Here is a 13,265-nt window from a genome sequence, read left to right on the forward strand (position 1 = left end):
GTAGGTAACAGCCACCCTGACTCGCTCCATTCATAGAAATTGTTACAGGATCTCACTGTTGAACAAACCAGGAGTGCCGTCTGTCTCTGTGGTGCCTAATTCATACTGAGTGCATTTGTTTGTGTGTATCCATGCCAGTGTGTAATGTTTCTCAGGTGCCTGTGCTATACATCATACGGAAATAGATGGCACCAGTGCTGGAGAAAGAGAGAGAGAGCAGAGTGCATATCCTACGTACCTCTTCTTCGTCATCTCCCTCCCACTTTTTGAGTAAGAGAGCCTCACTGGCTCTGTCCCTCTCCCCTCCCTCACTACCTCTCTACCTCCCACTCCCACTCACGTGCTCTGTCGAGCAAAAGGGTGGGGGGGTTTCCAAGTCCAGTGGTAGCCCAATGTGATTGTCACTACCCTCATCTTCAGTTCATTGAACATCTGCTTTAGATTTGAATATGTTTTTTGATATGTTTTTGTTTATGCTGCCAAGCTCAATTGAGGGAATAGAAGATAACTTTTGAGGCTGCTACCACATGTAGACCCCTTGGACTTTATTTCCCTTTGAGCGACTCATCCGTAAAGCTTGGATATCTGTTGTAGCAGATCTTTTTGTGTCGTGTCCCTCAAGTCTACTCGATGGACAGTTATTGATTTTTTTCTCTTTTTGTTCCACCACCTGCTGTTTTCATCTTGCAGACGACCGGGTGAAGCTGTTTTGGGTCTTTTGTGGAGTGTGAAATTTTTTGAGATAAGTGGAAAGTTTCAAAGGGAAAACTGAGACAAAAGCATGACGGATGGACCTGCAGCAAAGTGCTGAAGTCTTCTTTCCAGCAAGACAACACAGGTGATGCATATTTAGTTTAGTGATGTTGTTCAACTTTTTAGCCATTAAGGGCACACAGCGTGGAAGGAGAGGCTTTTAGGGTTTTTAAACAAGACCTGATTTAGAAAGAGGTGTTTAGCTTCTTAGTAAAAATCCCTTGATGGTGCACTCATACATTCATGATACATTTTATTGTTACGGTCCAGAGCTCAGGCAACGATAAATCACTCTCTTCCAGGATATTATCAATTAACTTTAATCAGGAATAACATTCTCATTATTCTTGCAATATAAATCACAGATAGCTAGAGGTCTTGTCTTTGAATCAAACAGCACATGGTGTAAAAACTCACTTGGCATAAACTCAGAGCTATTTTCAGAGCTGGCTGAGAAGTATACAGCGTGTTGGCTATCTCATTTATCTCAGAATGGCTGCTGTCCAAGTTTAGTCTCCTCACATACACAAACAGTCTGAGGTGCCTCAGGGTATGAAAAAAAATAATCTGTGTCTACAAGGTAATGATACAAGAGGGCCGTTTTTAGTGTAGTAGTTCACACATGACTTTTGGTGTATCTGCCTTGGAATCGATTCCCAAGCAACGTTCCATTCAAAATCGCCATGTGATTAAAAGGCAATCAGTCCAGGGTCCAAAGCAGGATTTACACCACAGATTCCAATTCCTATTGAGTTCCTACAAGTCAGTACAGAAAATAAAAGAGTGCAGTGACAACACGGAAGTAAACAATAATAATAAATAAATTATAAAACATATCATATGTTACATTCTGTTTAGTTGACCTACACCAGGGGTTGCAAACCTTTAGCATTAAGAGTCATTTGGGCCCATTTCCACCAAATTAAAACTCACTTTGAGTGGACCACTAAATAGAAGATAACACAACATACATAGATTCCTTAAACATACAGTATGCTTTAAATATGATAACTGTAGTGTGTTAATTTATGAAATCAATAAACTACAAACACAGGCTGCACCAATCCGCCTGTTGATCTTGCGTTCTATCCTCCCCTCACGCGTGAACAAGAGTACTCCGAGGTACTTAAACTCCTCCACTCGGGGCAGGATCTCGTCCCCATCCCAGAGATGGCACTCCACCCTTTTCCCAGTGAGAACCATGGACTCGGATTTGGAGGTGCTGATTCTCATGCCAACCGCTTCACACTCAGCTGCAAACCGATCCAGTGAGAGTTTAAGTAGAAGTAGCCAGTAGAACCACATCATCTGCAAAAAGCAGAGACCCAATCCTGCAGCCACCAAAGCGGAACCCCTGAATGTCCTGGCTAACCTAGAAATTCTGTCCATAACAGTAATGAACAGAATCGGTGACAAAGCGCAGCCCTGGTGGAGTCCAACCCTCACCGGAAATGGGTTTGACTTATTGCCGGCAATGCAAACCAAACTCTGACATACAGGGAACAAACCGCCTGAATTAGGTGGTCCGGTACCCCATATTCCCGGACTATTCCCCACAGAATTCCTTGAGGAACTCGGCCGAATGCTTTTTCCAAGTCCACAAAACACATGTAGACTGGTTTGGCAAACTCCCATGCACCCTCAAGGAGAGAGTGTAGATTTGGTCCACAGTTTCATGACAAGGACGAAAACCACACTGCTCCTCCTGAATCCAAGATTCAACTATCCAGCGGATCCTCCTCTCCAGAAACCCTGAATAGACCTTACCAGGAAGGCTGAAAAGTGTGATCCCACCATAGTTGGAACACAGCCTCTTTCGGTTATTTGGGGATGCTGTTTAACTTGAAGGAAATATGAAAGCTGTAGCATAATTCACCTAATTAATAACAACAACAAAGAAATGCCAGTTTTTTATCATGATTAATGTCTTTCAGTTCCTTAATTTCCTCATGTGGGAGTATAGCAGTCAAGTGTCAACTTGAATATGAAACACAACGACAACAGTTCAGGTTTGATATGATAATGTACAGTATGTTTGGAAAAATAATAGCTTATTAAATTATTTCTGTCACCTGGTTAATGTGATTGCTGCTCTTGACCTTCACTTCACAATGTATCCATAGGGGTACAGCTTATTAATGCTTCTGCAGGGAGGCTAGCTTTCTCGGCCCTCTAGCTTGAGGTGCACCTCCACAAAAGTCTAACCTTGCATAAAGGCTGTGATTGGTTGACATTATTACAGGTTGTAGTCCTTTTTTGTCTGTATTTGAGTCTTTCAGAGCGTGTTCACCTTCTTGAAGGCCTTCTCCTCCAATTTCGGATCAAAATGAGATGACTCATTGAAAAAATTGATGGAGAACGGCATGGCACTCATTCAACCCTGATGCAGAAGTTTGAAAGGATCGTGACAGCGTCAGAAGGGACGACATTGTGACTACACAAAAGCATAAACCAGCTAGCGCCGCAGCAGAAAGATGACCACTGATCTTGATTGCCATTTCATACTATAGGTGTTAATGCACGTAACCTTTAAGTTAATCCCATAGCAACCAACGTATGGGCGATTCTGAGAAAGGTAAAGGATCAGTCCTGAATTACATATATTTGCATAGTATCTGTAAAGATCCTGAGATGTGCAAAACCCTGGTGACAAACTACAAGAAACGTCTGACCTCCGTGTTTGGCACAAATGGTTTCTCTACCAAGTACTGACTCACAGTTTGCTTGGGGAGTAAATACCAATTTTACCCTGATACAAATGAATTCCTAAAATTTTATTTAAATTCCTTTTTCTTGATTTTTGTCCATATTCTACCTCTCTCTGTTACTTTTGTGCAAATCTCATGGGCTCAATTTCCATTCAACGTCCCCATTCACAATCTCCCCTTGACTGACTAGTGATCAATCCAAGGTATAGTCCCCCTTTCGTGTTCAGACAGCTCGGTTTCAGCCTGCCCTGCCATGACCCTGAAAAAAATAATAGAAAATTGATTAATCCATGGATAGCACTGTCAAGTGTATCAACCCCTTCCATTTCTCTTCCAGTATCTTCAGAGATGACCACTGTGTCCATGGAGTCTGTGGGAGTCCTGGTGGAAAGGAGCACCAATGCCACAGACACACCTCAGAGCTCTCATGAGGACACAGCCGCCACCTTCACCATCGGCACTATTCTCTCCATCATGTGCCTTGTGGGAGTCTTGGGAAACATCTACACCCTTGTGGTTATGTGCCATTCAATGCGGAATGCAGCATCAATGTACATTTACATCATCAACTTAGCTTTGGCAGATCTGTTATATCTGCTCACCATCCCGTTTGTAGTGTGCACACACTTCCTAAAAGGGTGGTACTTTGGGGACATTGGCTGTCGGATCCTTATCAGCATGGACTTTCTGACCATGCATGCCAGTATCTTCACACTGACCATCATGAGCACTGAGCGCTACTTTGCAGTTCTCAAACCACTGGATACAGTGAAACGGTCTAAAAGTTATCGGAAGGCCATCGCTCTGCTAGTCTGGGCTGCTTCTCTTATCCTTACATTACCAATGATCGTGAGCATTCAGTTAATGACAGTGGGCAACAAGGCTATGTGTCTTCCCACCTTGTTACCTCTGTCCTACAAGATTTACATCACCTTCCTCTTTTGTACAAGCATTGTTGCCCCCGGACTGATCATTGGCTATCTTTACATCCAGCTTGCTCGGACTTACTGGGTTTCACAGACAGAGACCTTCAAACAGACCAATAAGCTTCCCAATCAGAAGGTAAGTGGATCTCAACATAATGTAAACAAAACAGTAATGTAATTAAGCACCATTACATTTGTCGTGTTTGCAATGCTAGAATTAACATGTAAAACTTATACTCAGCCAAACACAGACTTCCTGCTTACACCATCTGCCTTACTTTTTATAATGATACATCATGTTACACATACTTAAAACATCCTCATTAAAACAACAAACCTAGTGGTGGTCTAAGACTTTTGCACTGCCCTATAGAGCAGGGGTCTTCAATTTTAATTTTTTAAAACAAAAAACAGGACCAAATGTCACATAAATAATGCAAGTTTTGACTATACAAACAATACAATGATATTAACAAACAATAATTGAATCAGTGTCGCTTCAAAATAAAAGCTGCAACAGTGCATCCTCTGTTAAAGTTTCAGATTTTCTTGTTACTGCTGTAGTTGACATTGGGATTTGCTTGATTTTGTCTCACAGATCCTCTTTTTATTTACCTTTGAGTAAAGTCTCGGCAGCAGAAGCACTCCTTCGCTCTCCTGTCAGTGAAAGAATTTTTGTTTAGTCCCAATATTCACACAATCGTTGCTACAGAGGAATTTTGATCAACTTGCGTTACATTAACCATGCAGAAAGGTTATGTGTATGATTCTGTATCACTGGTATCAGACCCACATTTGCTGAGGTAGTCAATCTCAAATATTACGCATTTGGTAGGTACTGTATATGTTTTTAATGACTGCAAATGTGAAATATATCATCTTCACAACCTGGAGGGATTATGTCAATGAAAAATAACACTGACCTTGAAAGATGTCAGACACAATATGGCCAAAGTAGGGGAAGATAAATGTCAAATCATCAAATATCTGGCCCCACTACCAATAAAAAATTCAGCAAACTTTGAGAAATTATTGATTGTTCCCATAGAATGAAAATAAGTGTTGATTTTTGACGAATATCTGAGCCAAAATTCTTTGGCGAGTTGGGTCTAAAAGTCAAAAGTCTGTCTGTAGCAATTTTCAACAGATTTTACTATTACTACTATTATCGTACATACAACATAAACTGATCAGTGTGTGCTTCTGCCCAGCTCTTTCTCAACAAACACATTGGCAACAGATGTCACCACCAGTTGACTCATATCAAGTGGACGCCTGATAAGAGCATACATAACCACATAGCGCACGTAGCAGGAAGCCATCTGAGTGACCATGATCAGGCCATCAGCTTCAGAATCACAATCCAGTAATTAGGAAAGCCATTAGTGCATACGTCAAAGGGTGGACATGCTGTATATATCCACACTGAGTAATAAAATACGTCACACCATTTGTCACTCTCCCATAACAACAAATGAGTTATTCTGATTTGATTGATCCGATAAATCCAAAAAGGAACACATTATGTCGGCTGAGGGGATAACAAATAGTTATGCTCTTAGTTTTAAGACAAATAGAGCTCATGCAGTTCTAGCGGGACAAAGGGCTATACGATACAGTCGTGCCGGTTTTGGAAAACCGCAATAGAGTGAGGGCACAATGATCGAACTGCAATGTAGCGAGGGACGACTATAGTGCTGTTGTGACTCCATACTGGACCTATGCTCTGTAACAGACCCAAAATTTGAGTATTTTGGAGTAAAATACAAAAAAATATCAGGACAATGTCGATTGGAGTGAGTCAGTTGAAGTGTTCAGATATGTATGTGGGCTTGTCGGCTCGTCTCTTCTGGTCACGTGACTGGATATGCTGTATGGAATAGGCATTTCATGGGTCTGCAACTTTTACCATCAAAAGAGCATTTTCCCTCCAATTCCAGTAAAAAAAAATAATAGTCTGAGGCCGCAAAACATTACACATGGAGTAAAATACAAAAAAACACTTGTAAAAATTGTAAAATGTTACCTGTTACAACAATTGATAAAATTGATAAAATAAATAAGATATTTGAGAAGTTTACGTTTAAAACGTCATCAGTTTGGGTCGCCGCTCGTCATTGAAGGAGGATGGTGGGTCCCTCAGCCAAACCAGTTGAGAACCACTGCTCTATAATACATAAACATGAGTATGACGGGAATATTCCATATAAGTACTGTATATACAGTACAGGGCAGGGGTTGGCAACCCATAGTTCTTTGTTGTGGCTCCCTTTGCAATGCTCAAAATATCTGACTTTTTGTAAGATCGCAAATGCATCCTGGCTGACTTCTGGCTGGTGATTGGATGAGCGAAGGAAGGGAGGGAGGGGTAGCTGGTGTTTGTTCGCCTGTGTTTGTTGAGAAGTCACAAAGATATTCAAGATTCAGGAGTTTTATTGTCATATGCAAGGTAAAACAGGTAGTTCTGCTATGCAATAAAATTCTTGTGAAATATTTTAACCATTAATATATGCCACCCAAAAATAAACTTTTGAATATCCTTTCTCGTGCACTACAAATCATTATTAAAGTGGTTAAATATAACTAAAATCTTGGGAATAACAGTGTCTGTCCAATCTTAAACTGCTTCCTCTTTGCGGTTAATTTAACATAGTTCAAACATTCACAGTATCGATCTAACGTTAATATTTCATGTCCACATTATGTCTATAATGGTTTCTTCTTGATTTGTTTAGACAGTCTGCACCACTTGCACTACTAACAACTTTGGCCTTTAGTGAAACAGCAGAGACCTGAACATGCAGCGTGATCAGTTTAATCATGGCTATCAATCAGTCCACCGAGATTGAGCACTCAAATTGTTTGCTTTGACTTTCCGTTGCAGCCGAATTACATTTGAATTTAAAAGCATGATAGCAGGATGGAGGAGAAGACAGCAAGATGTCCTCTGAAAGTGAACGATTTTCTGGTCTACTGAAGCATGATAGATTGTCAATATAGTTAATAAAGTTGACAAAGATTAGTTTTGTTCCATGTTATAATTACAGGTACTGATCCACTCACATGTTCATACAGCAAACTGTACACCCTAATGGTTGCCAGTAACCAATAGAGAAGGAAAATAATATCACATGGTTTGTTGTCACGCATTTTGGTACATATGGATATTTCACAGTGTGCAAGAAAGTGAAAGAAAGAACCATAGAATTACCTTAATAGTTACCCTATTGCTGCCGATGGTAATATAGTCATTTTAAGGCTGTCAATTTATTAAAAGATGTAATCGCGATTAATCACATTTTGTTAACTTGTAATTGATCAGAATTACTTGCCACTAGAAAGAAGTTTTTATCTATAAGTGTACCTTTGAAAGGATCATTTTAAAGTTTTTAACACACCTATCAACATGAGACTGGAAAATATGTTAGTTTTATGCAAATCTTTGTTTATTAAACATTCTCTTGTTCTCAACAGTTCGACACAAAATGAACCTCAATGTATAAAAAACAAACACAATTTACAATAAGTAGACATTGTTAAGCTAAACCGTCCAATATTGAAATATCATTCTCTTCAAGCAAACAATCTCACAAAATATAATTTTGACTAACGTTGCAAATAATTTTTGCAAAAACCAACCAAGTGAAATGAAAAAAAATAAATAGACAACTTAAAAAGAATAAAATGATCAAGAGAACTTGGACTGTGCCCATATACTGTATACTGTATATACTGTAGTGCAGTCAGGCTATATAGGCTATATAGCTTATACTTCACTTTTCACTACACTATTTCACATACACATACGCAATCACTCTTCCACGTCTGCAGCGTGGCAGTATGACACTGCGGGTCTCGAAACATGCAACTTTTATTCTGTCCTCTTTGACAAACACAGCAGTTCAAGCACAAACGCTAATAAATTGCTAATAAATAATAATAATATTAATAATGTTAATAAATTTCCTCGCGAGCCTTTACTACCATCTCATTGAGCGCTGAGTGTGTGCTCGCTCACTTCCGCCTTTGTTCCCACATACTAAAGTGACACAAGCCCTCCAAATAGCTGCCTTCGGCTATGCAGTTCGTAACCCAAATTTTAGCTCGCAGCCGATAGACAGCTTGTACACTCGTTAGTTTGGACACTCGTATGCCAAGGTACGACAGTATATCGTAACTGATAATAAACAATACCTGCAGTGCTCTAGGACATTCTCTTGCTTCTTCATTTATTTCAACTGAGCCCAGCAAGTGGCATTTGAGAATCAACGTGACAACACAACTCAGAGCGACAGTATAGTGCTAAAAACTTTGGTCTTGTTAAAAGAGACAAACAAATACTGGAGCTAAACCTATCATTCAAAATACCCATTGCTTTGTCTGCTCAGTATTTGTTCCCATTTGTGGCTCAATATTAACTGCAACACTGCTGCCTTTTCTCAAACTACGGTGTGGACCGAGGGTCAAACAGGACGTATACACGTTAATCGCACGTAAAATAAATAATGGCGTTAAAGGAAATTCTTGTTTACTCGTTGTTAACGTGTTAACTTTGACAGCCCTAGTCATAATACATGCTGTTATTTTAATGTGCTCAATGGTTTTTAATTGTTTATCTGTTTTCTCTTATGCCACCCAAAGGTTCTCTACCTGATTTTTACCATTGTGCTCCTCTTCTGGGCATGTTTCTTGCCCTTTTGGATCTGGCAACTTCTGGGCCAGTTCCATCCATCGCTGCCCCTGTCCTACAAAGCCAAGCGCAACATCAATTACCTGACGACATGTCTGACGTACTCCAACAGCTGCATCAACCCATTTCTATACACTCTTCTCACCAAGAACCACAAGGAGTACTTGAGGAAGCACAACCGTTCCTGGTCAGCTGGCAGCTATTTTAACCGGAGGAGTCGTTTTCATCGCTCACCACGCCGGTCACCATCCTCTAGCAGTCAGCAGTGTACAGAGAGCTTCATGCTCACGCACACAGCCTCCTTGCGTGCACACAACAGCAGTTTGTAAGGTAGGCACACGTTTTTTATGACTTTTTGATTTACTTTTGTTCAAGTGGGTGCTCGTCTGATGCAAATTAAAGGGAGGATTTTTTTTACCTATTGTAATGCTTTATAATGGTGGACACCTGTTACCGTTACTGTACATTAGCATTAGCAATGCTTGACTTTGTTTCATTGGTTTGTACTTATGAGGCTTAAAAGTAAATTCCACTTCATCGCCGTAGGGGGAGACGTGGAGTAAAAAGGCCCAATCCTCAAAGTGACTAATATTTTCCAAATGGCACACGATAATTGCATATTTTGATGGGGTTAATTACTTAACATTGTATTGACTTTGACTTTCTAAGTTTGTATTACACTCATAAATAATTCACATTTGCATGAATTCAACCTTTGTTGTTTGTTTTTTTTTAATAATAATACAGTATGTCGGAATACATTTATGTGTCCCTCGTTTATCACAGTTAACTGGCTCCCAGACAGACCACAATCACTGAATTTCCGCTGAGGAAGATTCAATATTAACAAACAGAGTATTTTCATAGTTAGAGCGCAGAAAACCTGTTTATGACTTTCTAAAGACTGTTTTTACCATTATTAGGGTGATATCGACACTACCTACTGAAATAACACTACCAGGTTAGCCTCTCCAATATACTTATTCTAAATGTATGTATTTCAAACGGAGTGGGAAAGAAGGCCAAAGTAAGAAGTCATAAACTTACCACTTCCACACGGAATGGGAGGAGAACTTTTTTTCACTTTATTATGTCACACATGTCATTGGTGACTTCATGTATTCATTGATTTTCTGTGCCACTTATGCTTGGTGGGTCAGGGTCATGGGTAGCCTTTCCCAGTTGACTTTGGGCAGGAGGCAGGGTACACCCTGGGCTGGTAATCAGCCAATCGCAGGACACCTATAAACAAAAAATCATTCACACCTATGGACAAGTTAGAATCTCCAATTAAGCCAACATGCATATTTCTGGAATGTGGGAGGAAGGCAGAGTACTCAGAGAAAACCCATGCATGGAGAGATCACGAAAAACTTCACACAGAGATGCCCAAATGCAGATACAAAGCCAGCTCTTACAGATCTCCTGACTGTGTGGCCAACATACTAATCACTAGGCCACCATTCGGCCTACTGACAGTGTGAAGGTAATGTAATATAACGTCATGTCTCATCAAGATTCAAGATTCAAAGTGTTTATTGCCATGTGCACAGTAAAGAAACACGTTTCCCTGTACAATGAAATTCTTACTTTGCTGTCCACTCAGAATACCAGCATTAAAAAAGTAGTATAGGTAGAAGAATAGTAAAACATAGTGTAAAAAAAGACAAAAGTAAAATAAACAAGTTGAATATTAAGGCATAAAAATGGTATATACTGTACAAAGGAAAGAGCTGTGTGCTGTGCAATGAGAGTATTTCAAGTATTCAGGTTGCTATTAAAGTCTCTGCAGTGTAATGTTCTGATCAGCTGTTTAAGAGTCTGATGCCAGTGGGGTAGAACAAGTTCTTTAGACGAGTTGTCCTGTCTTAATCACTCTCTGCCGGCATTTGCGGTCCATGGCTGTAGTGTTGCCGTACCACACAGTGATACAGTTGGTCGAGATGCTCTCCACGGTGCAGCTGTAGAAGTTGCTGAGGATCTTGGTCGACATTCCAAACTTCCTCATTCTCCTCAGAAAGTACAGCCGCTGTTGAGCCTTTTTGACCAGCTGTGTGGTGTTGAGTGTCCATGTGAAGTCCTCAGTAATGTGGACCCCGAGGTACTTAAACCTGCTCGCCCGCTCCTCTTCAAGCACCGGGATGAATAGTGACTGATGAGGTCTCCTCTCCTTCCTCATGTCCATCAATGTAACATTACTAGATAAAACTAGTCTTTTAGTATTTTTGATAATAATAGGACATAGTCAACCACAAAACAGTGATAATTTATCAATTAATTAATTTTTGTGATTTTTATTTTTGCCTTGAAATTTGACATGACATGACATGACAAGATTTGTAGACACTATCTACTAGAAAAAATGTGGATTTACTTACTGCCACCTTGGCACATTTTTCCACGGTTGGATGTCTTCTGGGTTTTTGACTTTTTGTGTATTTTCATTTGCGTCAGTGCCTGTGTTTTCCCCTGTCTGGTTAGAAGAACGATAGTCGGGACAGCTGATGGCAGAGGCACACTCTGGTAATACACGTTAAGTACCAAAGTTTCCATTATCTGAGGCGCAGTATCAAAACAAGTGTCCTCAAAATATGCTCCGTCTCCTCGAGTGCTCAAAAGCCTAATATCAAATAGCATAATATTAAAACATATATAACAAACAACATCAATTCAACCAAAACTGCACCACACAATATAGAAACCAATATATTCCATTGGCATTTCCAGGTGGGAGGGTTGTTGACAAAATGTCCCTTCCCCCTTCTTCTCCAGTCTCCTTCTAGAAAGCTAAAAAAAAAACGTAAATATTTCAAGCACACATCAAACACAGGAAAAAGTGTTATTTTTCATGGCGAAAATAACAAGATTAATGTGTTTTGGTGAAATGAGCATTTTAATCCATTATTCACTAAAAGGTACAATGATGTTGCAAGACAATTTTCCAAATGGACTTTACCACATAATTACACACAACACCTAGTAATTTCAACCGTACAAAAAAAGCTGCTTTATGATGCATCGCTTATATGAAACCATTATTACAGAAGTCACTGATGGTTTAGTGCGCGGGTCAGCAACCTTTGGCATTAAAAGAGCCATTTGGGACCGTTTCCACCAAATTAAAACTCACTTGGAGCCACAAAACCTATTTGACCACTAAATTGAAGGTAACGTTATACATATAATTTCCTTAAGCGCATCGTCACATTTCTTTTCTGTCTTCCTGTTACTTCTGGTAGAGCGACGAGCCACTCTTGATGCCACCTGGCAATTAGTCATGTTTCTTAAGCCTTCTTCACCGATTTCGGATCAACATTCGCAAAGGAAGTGTTGCAACAAACACTTCGATTAGTTCCAATTCCAGTGCCACTCCCCCCGTGTCGCTTTAGTTGCTATTGTTAATTAGCGACAAAAGAAGCTAACAAGCTAAATAGTTGACTCACGAGAAAACACTGACTCACGTTTCAACGGAGAATTGCACGGCAGATGATCCACTTCAACTCGGAGCTTTGAAAGGCTCATAATGGCATCAAACGAGATGGCGTAGTTACTACACAGAGGCCAGCTGGAGCCACAGCAGAGGAATAAAAGAGCTGCGGGTTGCAAACCCCTCGTTTAGTGGTAGACTCGCATGACTTCAGTGCAGACAGCATGGGTTCAGTTTTTAAAAATGAATGAATGAATAAATGATCGCTGCTTTGTGACTGACTATGGCCTATTATTAGTCAAAAATTATTGGAAGACAAATCATATGTTGTATTCTAGTCACTAATGGTACACTGATTAGACATTATCTTAGATTACATTACCTTAACAGTGCTTGGAGTCATGTCCGACACGACAGAGCACATGTGTCAAACTCAATGTCCTGGGGCATGATGAGGCCCATGAAAGCCTGGAAATAATGTGTGTCAATAATGCACGTCACCTTTTTCCTTCTAAATGTATTTCTTCTTTCATTTTGACAGAAGAATTGTACTGAGTGCAGTTCTTCTGAACTTTAACATTATCTGATCATGCATATTCCAAGCATTTTTTGTTACCACAAATGCCGTAAATACTTGAATGACTGCTTGTCACCTTGACATTCTCACTTCACTTCTCATTTCAAAGCAAGTTATCCATCAATTAGTTAGTAAAAATATAAGAATCGAATGCATGCATGGGCAATTGTGTAATAATATTATG

General features: G+C 39.9%; 1 protein-coding gene across 2 annotated transcripts in view; it reads left to right on the forward strand.

Annotated features, from left to right (window-relative positions):
• The first annotated feature begins 389 nt into the window (after positions 1-389).
• Positions 390-13,265, forward strand: part of LOC129177905 (urotensin-2 receptor) — a 51,052-nt gene continuing 38,176 nt past the window's right edge. For both annotated transcript variants that reach the window (XM_054769516.1, XM_054769515.1), the window contains exons 1-3: positions 390-838; positions 3,799-4,523; positions 9,029-9,407. In XM_054769516.1, the coding sequence (XP_054625491.1) occupies positions 3,810-4,523; positions 9,029-9,406 (1,092 nt within the window). In that variant the 5' untranslated portion in view covers positions 390-838; positions 3,799-3,809 and the 3' untranslated portion in view covers position 9,407. The remainder of the gene's footprint in view (positions 839-3,798; positions 4,524-9,028; positions 9,408-13,265) is intronic.

Source organism: Dunckerocampus dactyliophorus, chromosome 2 (assembly GCF_027744805.1).
Source record: "Dunckerocampus dactyliophorus isolate RoL2022-P2 chromosome 2, RoL_Ddac_1.1, whole genome shotgun sequence".
Taxonomy (NCBI): Eukaryota; Metazoa; Chordata; class Actinopteri; order Syngnathiformes; family Syngnathidae; genus Dunckerocampus; species Dunckerocampus dactyliophorus.